General features: G+C 40.1%; 1 protein-coding gene across 2 annotated transcripts; it reads left to right on the forward strand.

The window, feature by feature from the left end:
• The first annotated feature begins 782 nt into the window (after nt 1-782).
• psap (prosaposin) lies at nt 783-20,669 on the forward strand. 2 transcript variants are annotated; one of them, XM_061910510.1, is made up of 15 exons: nt 783-801; nt 5,954-6,046; nt 10,844-10,977; nt 11,165-11,239; nt 11,726-11,851; nt 12,132-12,326; nt 13,535-13,678; nt 13,929-13,985; nt 14,596-14,754; nt 15,437-15,529; nt 15,611-15,794; nt 19,408-19,571; nt 19,645-19,725; nt 19,817-19,924; nt 20,012-20,669. In XM_061910510.1, exons 2-15 carry the CDS (start codon nt 6,013-6,015, stop codon nt 20,045-20,047), a joined length of 1,590 nt encoding a protein of 529 aa, XP_061766494.1. In that variant the 5' UTR covers nt 783-801; nt 5,954-6,012; the 3' UTR covers nt 20,048-20,669. The 2 variants fall into 2 exon arrangements, with proteins under 2 accessions (XP_061766494.1, XP_061766495.1); XM_061910511.1 differs by having other exon boundaries at nt 12,135-12,326.
• The last annotated feature ends 2,021 nt before the right edge of the window (nt 20,670-22,690 follow it).

The following is a 22,690-nucleotide window of genomic DNA, read 5'->3' on the forward strand; positions in this document are numbered from 1 at the left end:
AACACAAAAAGCAGATGAGGGATTTTCCAGAATTATACTAGTAAATGTGTCTAATAACATCTGAATCGCTCCCACTGCCCTCGTCTTTTTTTTTCTTCTTCTAGTCGTTCACTCTCACTGTCCTCATCCACGAATCTTTCATCCTCGCTCAAATTAATGGGGAAATTGTCGCTTTCTCGGTCCAAATCGCTCTAGCTGCTGGTGGCCATGATTGTAAACAATGTGAGGATGTGAGGAGCTCTACAACCGGTGACATCACATGCACATCGTCTGCTACTGCCGGTACAGGCAAGGCTTTTTTATTAGCGACCAAAAGTTGCGAACTTTATCGTCGATGTTCTCTACTAAATCCTTTCAGCAAAAATACGGCAATATCGCGAAATGATCAAGTATGACACATAGAATGGACCTGCTATCCCCGTTTAAATAAGAAAATCTCATTTCAGTAGGCCTTTAATATTTTTGACTAAATGAATAAAGAGTTTGTATGTTCTCAATATCCAACATTATGTATTATTGTAATTGATTTTTTTTGTAAGTCAATCCTATCGTTTTGAGAAAATTCAGTCTAAACTGCATAAACTGGCACAATCTCACTATGCTGACAAAAAAACAATCATGCATCCTAAATGTAATCACCCCAACCTTCCAAAGGTTACTAAAGTAATCCTGAACAAACAGCTACGTAAACACAAAGCCTACTTGGCGGAGGTCAGCAGTCAGGTGACAGTGAGTCACATGTTCTGCTGAGTGGTCAGCTGACTACCAGTGTGACGTCACTATTAAACGAACGACTTCAACAGGAACCCGCAGACGAAGAAGAAGGAGGAGGGAGTGTGAGTTGGTGAGCGGAAAAGTTGGCGGAACTACCAAACATTTGGAGTGAATTTGGCGGCGGCGAGAGTATCTAAATCTGTTTTGGCGGTTGAGCATAAGCTGTTTTGTGACTGGATCGAGATGGAAGGGGATAGTGACGGGATGTATGAGGATAGTATGGAAATGGATAGGACTAGAGTGGAGAGAGGAAAGAAGGGGAGAGGAGGGAGTGAAGGAAAGGCGAGTACTAAAAGAGTGCATGAAGACGATGAAGAGGTTGATAAGAGGAAAAGGGTTATGATGGATGAATATAAGATAATTTATACATTTAAATCAAACCAAGATATGAATGACATTAGTTTGATGACTCTGGTTAAGGGATTAAAGAAGGACATTGGAGAGGTGGAGATAGCGAAGGTGCTCAGGGACGGACGGCTGTTGATTAAATGCAAAAATGGAGAGCAAAAGAACAAAGCAATGCGATTGCAAAAACTGTGCAACAAAATAATAAAGGAAAAAATCGAAGTGGGAGAACGGAAGGGGGCAAGAGGAGTCGTGACAGGAATCCCAAGAGGAGAAAATTTAGATGATCTGAAAAGAGAAATAAAAGGAGGAACTGTCACTACGATGAAAAGATTGATGGCATTTAGGAACGGTGAAAAGACTGAGAGCGAATCCGTGCTAGTGCAATTTGCAGAGGAGGTCCTACCAGAGAGAATCATGATTGGGTATCTAAGCTTCTATGTTAGAGCTTACGTGCCACCCCCAGTACGTTGTTTCAAGTGCCAACGCTATGGGCACATAGCTAGTGTGTGTCATGCTAAAATGAGATGTGGAAGGTGTGGAGGGGAGCATGAATATGGACAATGTGGAGAAAATGAACAGGTCAAGTGTTGTAATTGTGGCGGGAATCACACAGCAGCGTATGGGGGCTGCATCATAAGAAAACAGGCAACAGAAGTACAGCAAATTAGAGTTGAACGAAATATTACTTATGCAGAGGCAGTTAAAATAAGAAATCAAGAAAGTGCAGAACAGGACAGAAGTGAAAATAGTTCAAGAAATAAAAAACAAGAGGCAGCAAATACAGGAATTTCCATGGATAAACTAGTTGTATTCCTGGCTTATGTAATAAATTGTACAGAACAGGCTAGAAACAAGACTGAGAAAATCAAAATAATTGTCAAAGCAGCAGCAAAGTTTTTAAATTTAAAAGAATTATCCTGGGAACAGGTGCAAGGTGAGCTACAGAGAGTAGACGAGACCGAGTCATGTTACCACAATCCAACGCCATGTTAATTGTTCAGTGGAATGCCAGAAGTCTGATAGCAAACGGACAGGAATTAAAGGGATATATTAATAATATGAAAAATAAACCACATATAATATGTATTCAAGAAACATGGCTGAAGCCAAAATTAAACTTTATAATAAAAGGATATATAACGATACGTAAAGATAGGAATGATGGGCAAGGAGGAGGATGTGCCATATTTATTAAGGAAGATATGCCTTATTCAATATTAAAAGTAAAACAAGAACTAGAGATAGTAGGAGTAGAAGTATGGAATAATAAAGAAAGATACAAAGTACTAAACTTCTATAATCCATGCAAGAAATTAGAAATTCACCAACTAGAAACAATAATGGAGCACTGGAGTGGCAATATTATTTGGTGTGGTGACTTTAATGCACATAGCACAATGTGGGGTGAAAGGGATGACTGGAATGGGGATACATTGGAAGCACTTTTGGAGGAAAAAGAACTGGTGTGTGTGAATGATGGGTCGGGAACAAGGTTAGATGTCGTCACGGGTAAAGAAACAGCAATAGATTTAACACTAGTGTCACAAGGGTTAGCAGGAAAGGTGGAGTGGGAAGTAAATAAATACAGCACAATGGGAAGTGATCACTATCCAATCGTCATTCACATAAACATAAATCATAGGACAGAAAGCACTAGGATAGAAGGAAGATGGAAGTATAATCATGGTGACTGGGAGAAATTTAGGGAAATTACCGACATAACTTTAAAGGAAGTAGATATAAATCAAGATATTGAACAATTAAATACAGATATTACAAAGTGCATAATAGAAGCAGCCGAACAGAGCATACCAAGGAATAGTATAGGGAGAAGAAGGAAGATAGTGCCGTGGTGGACACAAGAGTGCACAGATGCAATACAAGAACGGAATAGAGCATTTAGAATATTGAGAAGAACACATAATTTCCAAGACATGATCCAGTATAAAAGGCATCAAGCTAGAGTAAGGTATGTTATTAAAAAAACAAGAAAACACCATTGGAGAACTTTTTGTGAAACACTAAATAGAACTACTCCTTTAAGCCAGGTGTGGGGAATGATCAAGAGAATGTCAGGGCTCAGAAAAGAACATAAAAATCATGTGATGAAAGATGGAACGCGGAGTGTGGTAGGAAATAAAGAAAAAGCAGAACTTTTAGCAAAAACCTTTGTTAAAGTGCACAGTAATGATAATTTGAAAAATGTAGAAAAACAAAAGAGAGAAGAAACAATTAGTGTAAATATTGAGGAAATGAAGGAAGACAACGATAATAGTTTTATCAACACTGTGGATATGACATTTTCTTTGGATGAAATGGTTCGAATTTTAAAAAAAGTTAAAAATACGACGGCAGGGAAAGACCTGGTGAGTTATCAAATGATCAAAAATTTAGGTAGCATCGGCAAAGAAGTGGTCTTGAAATTATATAATAGGGTATATGAAGAAGGAAAATTACCAGATGAGTGGAAAACAGCTGTAATAATTCCAATATGCAAGCCAGGGAAAGATCCGGAAGAGGCAGGAAATTATAGGCCGATTGCATTGACCTCAAATTTGGGCAAAGTAATGGAAAAAATGATTAATGAAAGATTAATATATTATTTAGAGTCAAAAGAAATTATAAAAAACTACCAAAGTGGTTTTCGCAAAGCAAGAAGCACAAATGACCCAGCAGTGCAGCTGGAAGAGGAAATTAGAAAGGGACAAATAAATAAAGAAAGTATAATTGCGGTATTTTTTGACATAGAGAAAGCGTATGATATGTTGTGGAAACAGGGGTTGCTGATGAAACTAAATAGGATTGGGATTAGAGGAAGAATGTACAGATGGATAAAAGACTTTTTAACAAGTAGAACATTATTAGTAAAGATAGAAAATGAATATAGTAGAGAATACAAAGTGGAAAATGGGACCCCACAAGGGAGTATAATAAGTCCAGTACTATTTTCCATCATGATAAATGAAGTTTTTAGTGAAGTGGAAGGGTTAGTGGAGGTGGCATTGTTTGCTGATGATGGAGTGATGTGGAAGAGAGGTAGAAATACAAATTATATAGAAAAGAAGATTCAAAAAGCGGTAAATAATGTTCAAGACTGGGGGACGGCTTGGGGTTTAAGATTCTCTGTTGGAAAGACAAAAGTCATACATTTTACGAAGAGGAAAATACAAAACAAGCTCCAAATAAAACTCTATGGAGAAAACATAGAAGAGGTACAAGTTTTTAAATATTTAGGAATATGGTTTGATAAAAATATTAACTGGTCAACCCACATCAGCAAGATAATGGAGAAAAGTAAAAAGGTGTTAAATATAATGAGGGCTTTGAGGGGTAAAGATTGGGGGGCTGATAGGTTAACATTGAAAACAATATATATCACTTTAATTCGGTCTGTTATCGACTACGGATGCATTATTTATCGATCTGCTTCTAAAACTCTACTTGAGAAAATAGACCGGATCCAGTCGCAGGCGTTAAGATTATGTTGTGGAGCTACTAAATCTACTCCAGTGGCAGCATTACAAGTAGAAATGAATGAAAAACCTTTGGACATGAGGAGAGATCAACTCTCAGCAGTTTATTGGGCAAACTTAAAAGGATCCAAGCAAGGACATCCAACCCGTCAAGTGCTAATAAATTGCCAAGAAAAAGGGAAGAAAAAAATGAATAGTTTTGGGTGGATAATAGGAGATATATGTAAAAAAACACAAATTGACAATATTAAAGTGAGCCCTACAGTACCAATTCCTGCAATACCACCGTGGATGTATGAAAACCCAAAGGTAGACATGCAGTTACTGAAGAATAGACATTTAAATAGTTACCAAATAGAACAACGGATTGAGGAAATGTTTTTTGATAATATTATGATATACACAGATGCATCAAAAACTATAAATAGTAAAGTAGGAGCTGCTGCAGTTATCCCACAGAGAAATATAGTGTTGAATAAAAGAATTAGTGATAAACTATCTGTTTTTACGGGGGAATTGGTAGCAATTTATATGGCAGTTAACTGGATAGAGGAAAACAAAGCTAGGAAAGTAGTCGTGTGCTCGGACTCCAGCAGTGCATTGACGAGCATAAAAAACATAACATCAGAAACAAGACTAGATATAGTTTATGAAATAGTTCAGGCAATCTACAGAATAAATAAAGCGGGAGGTGTGGTAACATTTCTCTGGGTTCCTGCTCATGTAGGAGTTGAGGGAAATGAGTTAGCTGATAGATACGCAAAACAAGCAACCACTAAAACAGAAGTAAACATGGAGATTAAGCACAGTAAAGAAGAAGTGAAGAGCATAATTAAGATAGAACACAATAAAAAGTGGCAGGATAATTGGAATAAGGAAACAAAAGGTAGAGAGTTTTACAAAGTCCAGAGGAAAGTAGGTGTAATGAGAGGAGGGGGTAGAAATAGGAAGGAAGAAGACATTATGACTAGAATGAGATTAGGGCATACATATCTAAATAGTTCACTAAAATTGATAGGCAAACATACTACAGGGCTGTGTGATTTTTGCCACCAGATAGAAAATGTTGACCATGTCTTAATACAATGTAGGAAATATAATAGAGAAAGAGAAATACTGGAAAATAAGTTAGCAAAAGAAAATATTAGGTTAGAAGTGGGAGATATATTAGGATTGCATTCAGAAAACATAGGATATAAAGCAATATACACATATTTAAAAAACACTGGGTTAAGTAAAAGAATATAGAGTAGGGATCCACCTCGGTCCACACTCCATTACAGTAGGTGGCGGTAATGCACACCAGAAGGTTGCTTGCCAACCGCCATAAAAACAAAAGAAGAAGAAGAAGAAGAAGAAGGAACCCGCAGACTGACTTCAATGCGCTTTCGGCACATCGCAGGAAAACAGCCGTGTCATGCTGCTACTAAGTCTACTTTTCGTGTCAGCAGGTAAAGTTTGCACACTAGACGAAATGAACACATGTTGCACATATTATCGAAAATGTCAGTTTACAGTAAATACTTTGGAGTCATGTTACTGCTTGTTATTTCACATCAGAAAGGCGGAAGCGTCACCTTGGTAAACGCCACTAAATGTGTATATTTAATAGCGAATGCCAATACGCACATACGTACTATGTTTATAATAATACAAAATAGTCGTAGTACAATTTGTGTGTGTTTTATAACAACGAAGTTTGGCGAATTGCCGTCGGCACTTCCTGTTGAGACAACATTGTTAGCATGAAAGCTAATGGCTAGTTAGCATGGAAGCTAACAGCTAGTTCGCAGCAGAGCCTCGACCTATTTAAAGCTTTGTTGTTGTTTTCAGTTTTAACTCGAGATAAAACCTCGACTAGCTGTCAAATAAATGTTGGTATCCGAACACAATTTTTCCGTTTGTGTGGTTCTGATAAATACGTGTTATATATTTACAGTATATACACGAGGAAGTATTTGTTGTAAACAAGTGTAACCTGAGCTAGGTTATTCCTTCTCAGACTGACGCTAAGTTGCCATTTTTTCAGTTATGGTAAATGGGTTGTACTTGTATAGCGCTTTTCTACTTTCAAGGTACTGTTGTAGGCACAATACCAATGTAAGCAATTTGCAAAATGCTCAACCGTATTTAGCAAATTTGTGTAATGCGCAATCTTTTTGCAAATTGCTTCCAGCTATATATTTGAATAAGGTGTGGTGCATGCACATTTTGCAAATCAATGGGCGCAAATACATGTTTTTGGTGTCAAAATAATTTATTAAATACCTATGTAAACCTATTAATTTGTAGTCGGGACAATATAACCTCAAATCAGTCAAATCAGTCCAACCCCAACCTTAGCCACTGTACATCCACTGACTAAACTACGACCACAACTTGGTTTACTATTTATAAAATATAATAATGTAGGGTTACTGACTAAACCATCCACAAAATCTCGTCTTGCGATATGCAAATTGCTTGCGCATAATGGAAATGACGTATAATTTGCAAAGTGCGCGAGATTGGTGAAATGCTTACAACAACAAGTGTAACCTGAGCTAAATTATTCCGTCATACTGACGCTAATTTACCATTGTTACAGTTAAAGTAACAATGATTGTCACACACACACTAGGTGTGGTGAAATTTGTCCTCTGCATTTGACCCATCCCCTTGATCACCCCCTGGGAGGTGAGGGGGGCAGTGGGCAGCAACGGTGCCGCGCCCGGGAATCATTTATGGTGATTTAACCCCCAATTCCAACACTTGATGCTGAGTGCCAAGCAGGGAGGTAATTGGTCCCATTTTTTTATAGTCTTTAGTATGATTTGGCCGGGGTTTGAACTCACAACCTACCCATCTCATGGCGGACACTCTAACCACTAGTCCACAGAGTATTTAAATAAATAAATAATAAATGGGTTGTACTTGTATAGCACTTTTCTACCTTCAAGGTACTCAAAGCGCTTTGACACTACTTTCACATTTACCCATTCACACACACATTCACACACTGATGGAGGGAGCTGCCATGCAAGGCGCTAACCAGCACCCATCAGGAGCAAGGGTGAAGTGTCTTGCTCAGGACACAACGGACGTGACGAAGTTGGTACTTGGTGGGAATTGAACCAGGGACCCTCGGGTTGCGCACGGCCACTCTACCACTTCGCCACGCCGTCCCAAAACATACTTTTGATAATCGCTCCCTATATTGTTGCTGTTGTGCAATATAGTTCTCTACAAAAGACTAACCACGTGTTTTCATTTCAGTTTTTTTTCTTCAAGTCCATGCTTTGTTCCGCTTTAGGCACTTCTGTTTTTACTGTACACTAAAATTAACCGGTTTATCACTACGATTTCTTTCCAGTAAAAACATTAAAATGTATTCATTAATTAGTTTTACTACAGTGCTTGGAGACTATGATTGGCATTTAGGCTTCTATGGACTCTGCTTATCTTTTGCAGCTTGATACTTCTCTGTTGAACATTCTTGTATTTGTTTGGTGCACAACCTTTCAAATGAGTCATTTCAAAGACTTTTGGGGAAATTCAAAATATCTGTACTTGGAACAAAAAAACATGTTTTGTACGAAGTAAATTATTTAAAGAGTTTACCGATATATTTTACAAGTGGGATTCTAGAACATCTTATTTCCGTCTGACTGGTTACATGACTCATGTAGAAAGGGGGGCAGGGTTTCAGCTTTAAAATCTTTTTTTACAAAAGTCTTGCACTGAATCCGCTTACGTTTGCTACTGATAGTTTTGGTATTTTGATCTGATGCATAAAAAAGTAACATATGCGTATTGATATTGTTGAGTTTCTATGTTTTGTGGACCTCTTAAGTTGAACACAGTTTAGTAATGCTTGTCGACCTCTGATAAAACACTTTAAAGCAGGGGTGTAAAACGTACGGCCCGCGGGCAGAATCAGGCCCGCAAACAGGTTTTATCCGGCCCGCGGGATGAGTTTAGGTATACAAATTAACCTGACGTTTTTGAATGAAAGAAACAACTCTTCTACATGTGTCTACTAAATGTTGCAAAAGCAATTCTTTGTGTCTATGTAGATCAGGGGTCGGCAATCCGCGGCTCCGGAGCCGCATGCGGCTCTTGGATCACTCTGATGTGGCTCAGCTGCATACTTGCCGACCCCCCCATTTTTCCAGGAGGTTTTCGGGATTTCAGTGCCTCTCCCAGAAATCTCCCCAGCATAACATTCTCAGATTTTCACCCGGACAACAATATTGAGGGCGTGCCGTGTTGGCAATTCTTTAAACGTCCTCTCGATCATGTCATCGCGTACCCTTTAACACTATGCTATCTGAGTGCCGGCCCGCCACATCTAGTGTGCAGCTGCTGACTCAACGTGCAAGAGACTGCAAGGCATACTTGTTCTACAGCCATACAGGTTACACTGAAGGTTGTGATATAAACAACTTTAACACTCTTACTAATATGCGCCACACTGTGAACCCACACCAAACAAGAATGACAAACACGTTTTGGGAGAACATCCGCACTGTAACACAACATAAACACAACATAACAAATACCCAGAATCCCATGCATCCCTAACTATTCCGGGCTACATTATACACCACCACTAACTCTCTGTACCCGACCCGTGCGTCGGTTGAGGTGGGCGGGGTTGGGGGGGGGGCTGGGTTTGGTGGTGCTATTATGTAATTGTAAAAAAAACAAACATGATTTGTACATTTTCAGAATGTGCTTTTCTATTTTTAAACACCGAAAACAATCTGAAGGTGTCTTTATTTTTAAGTTATCGTGCAGGAATTTTACCAGTCCGGCCCACTTGGGAGTAGATTTTTCTCCATGTGGCACCCGATCTAAAATGAGTTTGACACCCCTGCTTTAAAGTCTGAGACTGTTCAAGGGTCAAACTGTCCCCATCATAAAGCATTGTGATGGCAATGTTGTTACTGTAACTGGTAACTTTTTGATGTGGTGATTGAACTATAGTGTTTGTTGACTTAGATGAACTGAACATTTTTTAAGAGTGACAGACTGGTGCTTTTTTTTGCGATTTATTTCCCAGGAATATACAAAAATATTGAATAAGTGAAGTGAGTTATATTTATAGAGCGCTTTTGCTCTTGTGACTTTACATTAAAATAAACCTGATATCTTAATATAACCGAGTGGTTAATACTGGGTGAAAAGTGCATTAAGCGTCTTACCCAAGGACACAACGGCAGTGACAAGGATGGTGAAAGCTGGATTCGAACCAGAAACCCTCAAGTTTCTGGTTAGCCGCTTTACAATCTGAGCCACGACGCTGACATAATGATTTACAATACTTAAGAAATTAAGCTTCATGCACTTTAAAGTAGCCTGCGTGTAGGAGCCTAAATACTGTTTAAGTTAATTTGCATTTTATGGAAGGTGCTTTGTTTATTCAGCCAAAAGGGGACTATTTAATTTATTTGCATGATGAGAAAATGTATATATTGAATGCCAGGGTTTCCCACACATGCATTTATTTGTGGTGGCCCGCCACTAAAAAATTACGGCAGCCACAAATAGATTTAAAAAACAAAAAAAAAAAAACCTTTTTTTTTTTCTCGGCCTTTGACTCGCTCGACTGCTCATACAAGCAATGGGACTCTGTCTGTGAATGGAGCTTGTAGTTACAACTCCGGTGCAGTAGGTGGCGGTAGCCTACCATGCATTGTAACTCCGCCAATGTAATTATATTCCAACTCCGCGTTCTTCTTGGTCATCGCCGCCGCCGCTGACACCAGTTTAGTTGTATTTTGCATAACTTATGTTTAAATTTGCTGTGAGCGTGGGGGTCTCATTTTGTGAAGCCTTAGATTTTTTGGTTTAAACTTCCCTTTAGGAGCACAGGTGCACATTGTTATGGCCAACCGAATGAAGCCTTTTTTTGCAATTCTTTTTGTAGTTACAGTGGACTTCTGTGTGCCCTGGTAAGCTGCTTCTCAGGGTTTTTATATTTAATCTTTGTTCATTACTTATATAACATATTTTTCTGTTTTATTTAACAAATTGCAAAAAATAACAAAACATTGAAACAATGTCACTGTAATATCCAAGTACTGTATAGTTTCAATGACCCATAGTCTTTTGATGCAAAACAAGTTGTGATAATCTAAAAAGGACTATGAGCTAAATAACAAAATGCACATAGGACAGTAGGTAAGTCCTGTCAACATAAACAGAACTGAATTGTTTTAACTGAATTAGATTTGCAAAGGTTAATGTTTTTTTTTCTTTTGCAGCTGTGGCCAGCCCTCTGCTGGGCACAGAGCAGTGTGCTCGTGGACCCCCTTACTGGTGTCAGAATGTGAAGACTGCGTCTCTGTGTGGAGCGGTGACTCACTGCCAGCAGAACGTATGGAACAAACCCCAGATGGTGAGACTCAAGCTTCCGGTTTCCATTTATAAGAAATCATTCCTGCATTTGGTTTCCTTATTTCTGATCGCTAATTGTAATATCAAATACGTATTTATGATCCTATTTTAATCATTCCCAATATTCAGTTATCTACAGGCCAAAAAAGTCATGAATCAATATATTGTGTTCTGTTGCCCGTTTCCAGAAAACTGTGCCATGTGACTTGTGCAAGGAGATAGTCATGGTGGTCTTACAGGTGTTAAAGGACAATGCAACACAGGTAACAATTATAAATCATTTTACATACTTTCTCAGGGTATTCAATTGATCACCAGTTCATGCTCATAGGCTTAGATTAATCATATCTGGTCTGGAAGCTAGTGCCAAAACCCCAACTATTTCGCCTTCAACGCAAGAAGCGCGTGCCTTATTGTAGTGAAAAAAACATCGGTTGAGATGCATAAGCGCAACGCCAAAGACAGTCATTAAAATCGAATTCGCCCTCGTTAGCGTCGAGGTATTGTGTGGCAAAACGATTGCCATGAAACGATCGGAACGTGTCTAACTTCTGTTATTTGTTGGAGGCTAAATTGTAGAGTCTTTTAGGTATGGTTGGACGGACAGTATTTGTATGTACACCTATTAGTCCAGTAGTGATTGATTGCCCTGAGATTATAAAAACCTGAATGAGAACATATGTAGACATTTTATATACTTGCTTTTGTTTTCCTTCCACTCTAAGATGTAGTTGATCATGTGATTGCAGGCTGAGGTTCTTGGCTACATGGAGAAGGCCTGCCAGCTCGTTCCTGACAAAGGTTTGAGTTCAGAGTGCAAAGAGATGGTTGACAATTACTACCCCATTGTCATAGGAATCATCATTGGAGAGCTGGTGAGAGATTGCATGTCCTACCGTTTTACCTTAAAGCCACTTCGATAAATGTTGCCATTGCATTTTTTAATGCCATGAAAGTGTTTTGTCAGGGAAGTGAGCATAGAGCAATGGGCTAATGAAAGGGAACTGGGTTTCAAGTTTAAATAGAAACAGAGAAGTTATTGTGCAATATGGATCCTTGTGACAGGCTGCTTTCTTTTCAACTCTCAACTGTTTCGTTTTTTTAATGCGTTTGCAGTCATTTGATAACCCATCTCTATTATGTTTGTATATTTAGCAGGATCCCGGTGTGGCTTGTGGCGCTATAGGCTTATGTCGCTCTCAGCAGATGGCGCTGGCTGAGCTTCATCAACAGCTCCTGTCCAACAAGATCCCACAAGTGGACCTTTCACAACAAGCAACACCATTCCTCCTCAATGTGCCCGGGCTCCTCTATCCACAAGAGACCCCAAAACCAGAAACTCCAGTTGCGGTACAGCAAACCCTCATTTATCGCGTTAATTGCTTGCGTGTCTGACCACAAAATGACAAATTATAATTGCAATATTTTCATAGATAGAGCAAAAAAAACCAACTGTTTACAACCTTCTAAATACAGGGATTTAGCATTATGAGAGCTCTCTGTCATGACACCCACATACTCACTCACTTTTTTACTCGTTTTTATCCAATATAGGAATAGTGGCCTGAGGCTGAGCCAATCAGTGGCCACAATACTGAATGAACAGTGCCCTATGATTGGTTTGATCTTTCTTAGTATCTTGTGGCCAGTACCACTGAAGTTAGGGATGGGAATTGACAACTGTTTCTATTTCGAGCTAAAACCTTTCTTTAACCACTCAAAATGTTACTACACACAGCACAAACGCTAGAGTTATTCCCTAAAAAGGAGGACAACAGGGCAACTTGCAATATAGGGAGAAAATGCTTCCAGAAACAGTAGCACACGGGGGATACCTTTTGAATGAATTACCGGTACATGTTTTTTTCATATCATTAAAAAAATGTTCACATTTATTATCATGCTATTGAATGTGCTCAAAAAGTACTTAAACACAGGCTGAAATCTTTAGATTACCTTTTTTTAATAACTAAAATATATTGACACAGTGTTAGAAAACTTACTATTTTGAAAGGTGTTTTGTTTCTTGTACTTCACTGAAAGTGTTTTATATCTTTTTAATGGTTAAGCTTTTATGGTTTGAAATATTGGTTTTTACTATTACTTTTGGAGGTATTAAAATGAAAAGTATTTACAAATAAAATCCATTATTACTAATACTGGCGGGCGTTTTACTTTGTTCAGTGTCCTTAAACGTCTCGTATTCCTCCGAGTATAGAATGGTAAATACAAAACAGCTTTTAGATTCGATATTCACAGTTAAATAGCTTAGTTACTCAGACAATGAGTTTAAGTTTAGATGGGGTATGGTGTTTCCTAATGAGGAAAGACACTGTCGTCTGTTGTGTTCATGTTGGCATTTAAGCTAGCGAGCTGGCGCCAGTCAGTCCGTGAATTTATTAAAGTGCAGTTAGTCAGTTTTATTGAAAAAAAAAAAAAAAAACGGTAATACTAACTGTCTGGAGTTTTACCGGGGTTATCATTACCTACTGCACACTATATTTCTTTATTCCATCAGAAACAGCCACCATTTAACTTTGCTTTTCCTTTCCCTTTAGGGAGCGAATGACGTGTGCCAGGACTGCATCAAGTTTTTGTCTGATACACAAGCAGAAGCCAAGGCCAACTCATCTTTTGTAGACTCTCTCATTGAGACAATTGAGAACAAGTGTGACCTGATGGGACCTGGTTTGTCTGACATGGTAAGCACCACAGTCACATACAACTGAGGACCATCCAAGGTCCTCCACAATCCTTTTTTCTTTTTAGGGATGCTGGTTAAATTATATAAATTGAAACAATTTCAGGTTCAAGCAATTGTTACATTCTTATAAATCATTATGCTCGCATTTATGTAATCAACTGTAACTTAACAGCTGTATATTTCCTGAAACGTTTGTAGTTTTGGGGTGTTTGACTGCATTGCTGACTTCCCTCCCCCCCTCCATACAGTGCAGGCAGTATGTCAGCCAGTATGGCAGCCTTGCCGTTGAGCAGCTGCTGTCCATGGTGAGTCCTCCCCCATTAATACCTAAAATGTATTTTTACACAAACAAAACACCTCTACTTTAAAATCTAATAAGACTGAAAACAATTATTTAATATTGCTGACCCCTTTTACGTTTTCTAATTGATATTCCCTTTACATTTCTGTTTCCTCTCACCCCCATTTTGTGCTTGAGCTTTCCTTCATTCATGTATTCTTGTTTTTTATTTCCTTTTCGGCTCTGTGCTGCTTCCCAGGAACAGGTAGGTTTTGTCCAGCCTGTAGCCTCTTAACCCTCGTGCTACTTGTGTTTAGTGTTCCAGTGACTTACCTCACAGTAGTACTTAACCTTACATTTGAATGCTTTTAACCACCTTAATCTTCACATTTGAAAGATTTTCCATCCACAAGCAATGAGTCTTGTGACTGTTTTGACCAATAAGAGAATTGAAAACTACAGTTTTTTAATTTGCTGTGCATTGGTGTTCTGTCTTTAAAAGTTGGGCTAGTCTTGTAACGTTTTTGTGCATGTCACTACAACCAGAAAAGTTTTGTTTTGGTAAATTATGTGCAAAGTGCACATTAGTATCAGGAATTCCCTTCATTGACCGGGCTTTTTTTTTCTGTCCACAGGAGCCCAAGGATGCATGTTCCAATGCTGGTTTCTGTAGTGCCATGAAGAAGTCCACTCCCATGTTGAATCTGCTGCCTGCCAAGATGTTACCTGCTACCAAGAGCGTGCTTGCTCTCAATCTTGTTCCGGCGACCAAGATGCAATCTAAGTCTGCAAAAGTAAACACACACACACACACACACACACACACACTTTTATACAAGCTGTAGTTTATTAGTACAGGGGTGTTCAATGTTGTCCAGGCCAAAACCCCCTACTGATATATCTTGTAAAAAATGTTTTATATTAAAGTGGTCATAAAGGCACATTATTGTGCATCACTAAAACATTGAAATATCAGTAATGTTGCTAATTAATTGCTGTCATCTAGCGTGTTAATTGCTAGCGAACAACTAAAGCGCTAATCGCTGTCTGCCAACACGTCTCCAAATCGTTAGCTGGCAACTAGATTGATAATCGCTAGCTATCTTAAATGCTGACATCGCTTGATGGCAACTAGTCCACTGATTTTTAAGTGGTAATTAGAGCGTTAATTGCTTGCTGGCAACGGCCATACTAGCTAGCAGGCAATTGGTACGCAAATTACTATCTGCCTCCTAGTCCAAATCGTTAGCTGGCAATTAGATTGATAATCGCTAGTTATCTTATATGCTAACATGATTCCAACACATGGTGTTTTAGATCAATGTTAGTGTGTATTAAATGTATTGAAAAATAATACATATGGAAAAGTCTAGTCAGTTAAATATTTTAAAACCCACCCCTTGCAGTAACGCCGCAGACCCCCTGTCAAAGACCTCTGATATAGTATTTGTGCAATATCCCCTTTTTGTGTTCCAGCCTATGGTGCGGGTTCGTGATTCCCCAATGTGTGCAATCTGTGAATTTGTGATGAATCAGTTGGAAAGCATGTTGAAAAATAAGACAACTGAGGTAAGCAGAATAGCTGAAGCAAACTCAATGTTAATGTAGTTAGGGTTTTTGATGATGACCAATTGTCTACCATTGTTCTAGGACGAGGTGATACAAGCTGTGGAGAAAGTTTGCGCCTACTTGCCTTCCAGCCTGGGTACCGAGTGTAAGGACCTAATTGATACCTACGGACAGGCCATCATTGAGCTGCTGATACAGGAGGCTGACCCCAAGACAGTCTGCACTGTCTTGGCACTCTGCAATAGTGCTAAACGTGCATTTGTCTGTAAGTTCTTACCCTTTTCAGCATTGGACGTCCATTTTGTGTGAACTGACACAAAACCAGGTTTCCAATTTTCTGTGACCATACATTTGCCGTTCACTAATCTGGTTATTTTGGTTGAAATTGTGCAGCATTTGTTTTGTGAAAATATATCCACACACAGATACATAAATAGATTTACAGATTTACAAATGATTAGGGAGTGCTGTTACTCATCGAATTGGAATTTTGCCAGACATAAGTATGTGATCACGAAGGGGAGTTGCTCTTCCTGAGAGTTAACTGAAAAAAACTAAAGTATATGAACAATTGCCAATTTTTCGACCGTGAAGAACAGGACATATATATGGAGTTTTCTTGTGGATATGCGCATATTTTGTGGGCATACTAATGTAACGTGGTGTATAATTTCATAGTTTAATGACAGTAAATTCTCCCAATATTTTTTTCAAAATGTACACACGCAGTAACTAAATGTAATGATTCAATGACAATCATTAAGGGGCTGGGGAATAACACTTAAAACATGCTGCTACAGTGTTTGGCATGACTACCGATTTAACCGTGTAGGTTCAATTTGAAATCTCTCCCCTACCTTTTCCTTTATCATCTGCTGTGACAGCAAATTTTTGTGCACCCCTATACATATGGACGTCGCTCGAATCTCGCTACGTCATCAAGCAACCCTCGCCATTTGCCAGCAGTATCATATAGCATATGCAACAAATGTTTGTGTACTTTCAAAATGCCGTTGCACTCGTACTCTTCTTAGTTTCATTCCCATGTCTTTGTTAAAAAGAAGACAGTTTAAAAGACAACGTTTTTGGCGAAAATTTCCAAGTGTTGTCCCATCAGCTTGCAGTATGTAAAATGTGTTTTAATTTGTGTTTGAAGCCAATATTTACATGTAGTAGCAAAGGTTTGAAGTCTGATTAAATATAAATTATTAATTATGCTTATTAATTACATTTGTCGCAGGGACAAGCAGTAGAAAATGGATAGATGGACTTACATTTGTACGGTTCTCTGGGTTTTTTGGTCTGCCATCTTTTTTCCTTGCACTCGATAGTGTAGGGAGGTCTTTGATGGAGTTACTTCTCCCGTCCCCTTACCTAGTGGATAATTCTAACTCCTCGCTAAGGGAACGCGCAAAACCAAGGGAGAAGGTGGGGTATTCAAATTGAGACATAACTCCTGTGTAACCTCAAGATTGACTATACACACTTGCTCTTGGGATCCACAAGGGATCATATCATAAAAGTGTCATAAATCAGAAAAATTAATAATTTGTCTTCCTTTAAATCATTTACGAACTTCCAAATATGTTTAGTTTTTAAAAGAATGTTTTTGGTCTTTTTGTCAACAAAAATAAAAATGTTTTATAATAGGAAAATGCTAAATATGCAATATTTATTAAAAAAAAAAAAAAGGCGAAAAGTGGAATATTTGATGTTGGGTAATTACAGTCTTGAATAGGTCAATATTATATCACAAAGAAAAAGCAAGCAGGACTTCGTTGAGCTTATTGAGTTTTCACAAGTAATTTATATATATCTACCGTTATATATAAAACGGTAGATATATATATAAGATTATGTTCATTACATTTCAGCAGTTTTTGGGCTGTTTATTTCGGTTACTCTCACCAAATCACTGAGCATTATGCTTTATCCGAGTGGATTATGGTTTTCTGGCACCATCTGGTGGTTAAGGTGACCAATTACACCAAAACAATACTTTCTTGTATTTCAATGTTTATTTCCGTTAATCTCAACAAAGCGCTGAGAATTATGCTCTATCACAGTGGATTATGTTTTTCTGGCACCATCTGGTGGTTAAGGCGACCAATTACACCACAACAATATTTTCTTGATTTTCAAACAGCAAGAAAGATTTATTTGGGTTTTATTGACAAAAGCTTAGAAATTTAGCACGATCATCCATCCATCTTCTTCCGCTTATTCGATGTTGGGTCACGGGGGCAGCAGCCTAAGCAGGGATGTCCAGGCTTTCCTCTCCCCAGCCACTTTATCCAGTTCTTCCCGGGTGATCCCGAGGTCAGCCGGGAGACACAGTCTTCCAAATTTACCATGATTAGTCTTTTAAAAATGGCAGTAATAATGAGAGTCGAAGGGGTCAAAATAGTTCTTAAGCAAAAGTGTATATAGTTTATTTATATCCTATTCTAACAATGTTGAAGTCGAAAACAATGCCATTTAATATAAAAAGAAAAACTTTCTTGCCAGTAAACCTTCAGACTGAACTATCATATCACATAAAGAACACGTGTAATTCCCGTTTTGGTCCCTAAGGTTGTACAAGGGTCGAATAAAAACTGCACTTAACAAAAAAGTGCCCATCATTCACAATCTTTTTATGTGACAAGAACACACGTTTTTCTCTTCTTTGTGTGTTCTTAATATTAATAAAAAATATCAAATAAAAAAAAATGCTCGCAAGAGGCTTTAAAACTTCCAAAAACGCCAAACTATGCTCAGTTGACATATAATCAAGTTGTTAACCGGCAAAGGTTAATGAACGTTTTTCTAGGAGCTAACACTGACAAACTACCTTCAGGGCATAAAAACATAGCACCTTGCTCCTCAGTTACAATACAATGCGACAGAACAACAATCTGTACTGACTGAGAAACAAGCACAGTCATATGAACTACTACACAGAAAACCAAATTATCTGCAAAGTATTAGCCCATGTTTGTTTCGTTAGTACACAGCTATATCAACTCTGTATATAGCTGTGATAGCCAGTATTACATGATCCATGTATAAGAATTAATTACATGATGACTTATTCACCTCACAGTTGTCCAGCTAGCCTGGGGCATATTTCTCAGTGGATTTTGGTTTGGTGGGGGGAAAAATTTTCAACTACTGCATGGTTTATTAGCCCGAACAATTCTAAAATTTGTTGTGATAAAGTCTCTTGGAGTGGTGTACGTACAGGTTCAGGCTAAAAAAGACAAGGCTTTGTATCGCCATTTGTCACAAAATAGTCGGAATCTTTGTCTCATAAAGTCCGCCATGATTAGCGGTAGCACACAAAAAAAAATGCTCTGTTGTTGATGGAAGTAGCGTTCGTTGCTAAGCTCTCCTTTGAAATCCATGTGCCCAATAAAATGTTTTGGTAATGCTTAAAATGACCAAAACACTGTAAAGTATACATTTTATAAATAATTGTTTTGTTTAAAGAGGCAGAATAGCTATGCTAGCAGTTTTTCACACAAAAAAAGAGACCTGTGTTCTAAAAGAGGTCCTTTTTATAGGCGGAATATCAATGCTAGCAGTTTTTCGCACAAAAAAGAGACCTGTGTTCTTACCTTTTATATGTAAGAGGCAAAATTCCCCCCAAAAGTGCAGCTCCCTATTGATACTGAACCTTTTGTGGAGCTTTGTGAAAATGGTTATACAACCTTTACCTGTTTGAATGTTTTTGGAGTATGTTTTTGGAGTTGGATTTTTTATTTTTCAACCTCCAGCCTTACTTAATAATACCATGACATGTAGTTTGAAATGTATTTATATTTCAAACAATGTCCATTCTCTGGTTAATTCCTGGTGTTTAGTACAAGAGTCCTAATCCTTATTTTTCTTTACAGCTGCTCTTGATGTGACCACCTTCAACGCTGGTGGCTACTGCAAGGTATGCAAGATGGCCGTCACCTATATCGACGGCATCCTGGAGAAGAATGCGACCGAGGCACAAATTGAAGAGTCTGTGAGGAAGGTTTGCAGCTTCCTGCCTGACTCCTACCAGACACAGGTGATAGGATGCACACTTTACACCACTTAAATTTGGAACTCTTCTTAATCTGATAGTGTGTGTATGTCAACAGTGTGACCAGCTGGTTGAACAGTATGAGCCCATGCTTGTGCAGCTACTGGTTCAGATGCTTGACCCTGACTTTGTGTGCATGGTGAGTATTTAAATAGTTCAGTTTGAGGCCAGAAAACTTGGCTGTGCTCAAGTTAAGAATCCTGTCCCGCCTATCTGGGTGTGTTCTATAGAAAATGGGTGCCTGTCCTGACGTCATGCGCCGACTGCTGGGAACCGAGCAGTGCAGCTTGGGACCTTCATTCTGGTGCAGGAGCATGGAGACAGCAGCCCGATGTGATGTGAGTCATCACGACACGCTCACAAAATGGGTTAATAGGCATACTGTGCACACGTCAACATATTCCTGACACCTGCCTCTCTTTCAGGCTGTGGTTCACTGCAGGCGCCACGTGTGGGCGTAAAAGACGATCAGCGAAAAGTTTTTATTAGGGAATTAACTGCATTGCTGCTTCCTACTTCAACCATTTGTTCTTTTCTCTACTAGAGTAAAATGAATGAATTAATTTGATATGATTTGTGATAATGGGACTGGTCTTTGTTTTAACCCTCTGACTGCGTGGGATAACAAATGTTTATCTTGCTTTCATTTCTGAAAACAAGCTAGTTCTGCACTGTAATGTTTTGCAGTCTGGCATATTTGAGTTTATTTTTTTGTCCTGCTTGCTGCATATGATTATACGTAGAAACACAAGTCAAGTTTTACATTAATTGCAGTGTCGAACCAAGGGGATAGATATTGTTGCTTTTCTCCTCGCAGGATGAACCGAGAGCAAACAAGATGAATTAAGAATGATTGACAGATGTAACCTTAGGAGCGTATTCTCTTCTAAAGGAAATGCTGATCTTTTGTCAGTCAGAATGTTTGTGAATTGTTGTGATGATGATGGTCTTGTTCCTTTGTTTGCACTGTCCTAACAGTTTGTAAGTGGTCGCTTTTTCTAACCTACACAAAAATATCTTGTGTTCTGCTTCATGTCCTGAGCCGGAAATTTTAATTATTAAAATGATTTAAACCACCGAAAATTAAGTTGTCATTTATTTAAAACGTGCATAGGTATTTTTTTGGCCTGAGCTAGTGCGCGAGGTAGAGAAGTTCCGGCTGGATATAGTCGGACTCACCTCGACGCACAGCAAGGGCTCTGGAACCAGTTCTCTCGAGAGGGACTGGACCCTCTTCCACTCTGGCGTTGCCGGCAGTGAGAGGCGACGGGCTGGGGTGGCAATTCTCGTTGCCCCCCGGCTCAAAGCCTGCACGTTTGAGTTCAACCCAGTGGACGAGAGGGTAGCTTCCCTTCGCCTTCGGGTGGGGGGACGGGTCCTGACTGTTGTTTGTGCTTACGCACCAAACAGCAGTTCAGAATACCCACCCTTTTTGGGTACACTCGAGGGAGTACTGGAAAGTGCTCCTCCGGGTGATTCCCTTGTTCTACTGGGGGACTTCAACGCTCATGTTGGCAACGACAGTGAAACCTGGAGAGGCGTGATTGGGAAGAATGGTCGCCCGGATCTAAACCCGAGTGGTGTTTTGTTATTGGACTTTTGTGCTCGTCACGGATTGTCCATAACAAACACCATGTTCAAACATAAGGGTGTCCATATGTGCACTTGGCACCAGGACACCCTAGGCCGCAGTTCCATGATCGACTTTGTAGTTGTGTCATCGGATTTGCGGCCTCATGTTTTGGACACTCGGGTGAAGAGAGGGGCGGAGCTTTCTACCGATCACCACCTGGTGGTGAGTTGGCTGCGATGGTGGGGGAGGATGCCGGACAGACCTGGCAGGCCCAAGCGCATTGTGAGGGTCTGCTGGGAACGTCTGGCAGAGTCTCCTGTCAGAGAGAGTTTCAATTCACACCTCCGGGAGAACTTTGAACATGTCACGAGGGAGGTGCAGGACATTGAGTCCGAGTGGACCATGTTCCGAACCTCTATTGTCGAGGCGGCTGATTGGAGCTGTGGCCGCAAGGTTGTTGGTGCCTGTCGTGGCGGTAATCCCAGAACCCGTTGGACACCAGCAGTGAGGGATGCCGTCAAGCTGAAGAAGGAGTCCTATCGGGTTCTTTTGGCTCATAGGACTCCGGAGGCAGTGGACGGGTACCGACGGGCCAAGCGGTGTGCAGCTTTAGCGGTCGCGGAGGCAAAAACTCGGACATGGGAAGAGTTCGGGGAAGCCATGGAAAACGACTTCCGGACGGCTTCGAAGCGATTCTGGACCACCATACGGCGCCTCAGGAAGGGGAAGCAGTGCACTATCAACACCGTGTATGGTGCGGATGGTGTTCTGCTGACTTCGACTGCGGATGTTGTGGATCGGTGGAGGGAATACTTCGAAGACCTCCTCAATCCCACCAACACGTCTTTCTTTGAGGAAGCGGTGCCTGGGGAATCTGTAGTGGACTCTCCTATTTCTGGGGCTGAGGTAGTTAAAAAGCTCCTCGGCGGCAAGGCCCCGGGGGTGGATGAGATCCGCCCGGAGTTCCTTAAGGCTCTGGATGCTGTGGGGCTGTCTTGGTTGACAAGACTCTGCAGCATCGCGTGGACATCGGGGGCGGTACCTCTGGATTGGCAGACCGGGGTGGTGGTCCCTCTCTTTAAGAAGGGGGACCGGAGGGTGTGTTCCAACTATCGTGGGATCACACTCCTCAGCCTTCCCGGTAAGGTTTATTCAGGTGTACTGGAGAGGAGGATTCGCCGGATAGTCGAACCTCGGACTCAGGAGGAACAGTGTGGTTTTCGTCCTGGTCGTGGAACTGTGGACCAGCTCTATACTCTCGGCAGGGTTCTTGAGGGTGCATGGGAGTTTGCCCAACCAGTCTACATGTGCTTTGTGGACTTGGAGAAGGCATTCGACCGTGTCCCTCGGGAAGTCCTGTGGGGAGTGCTCAGAGAGTATGGGGTATCGGACTGTCTTATTGTGGCAGTCCGCTCCCTGTATGATCAGTGTCAGAGCTTGGTCCGCATTGCTGGCAGTAAGTCGGACACGTTTCCAGTGAGGGTTGGACTCCGCCAAGGCTGTCCTTTGTCACCGATTCTGTTCATAACTT

This window comes from Nerophis ophidion, linkage group LG09 (assembly GCF_033978795.1).
Source record: "Nerophis ophidion isolate RoL-2023_Sa linkage group LG09, RoL_Noph_v1.0, whole genome shotgun sequence".
Classification (NCBI taxonomy): domain Eukaryota; kingdom Metazoa; phylum Chordata; class Actinopteri; order Syngnathiformes; family Syngnathidae; genus Nerophis; species Nerophis ophidion.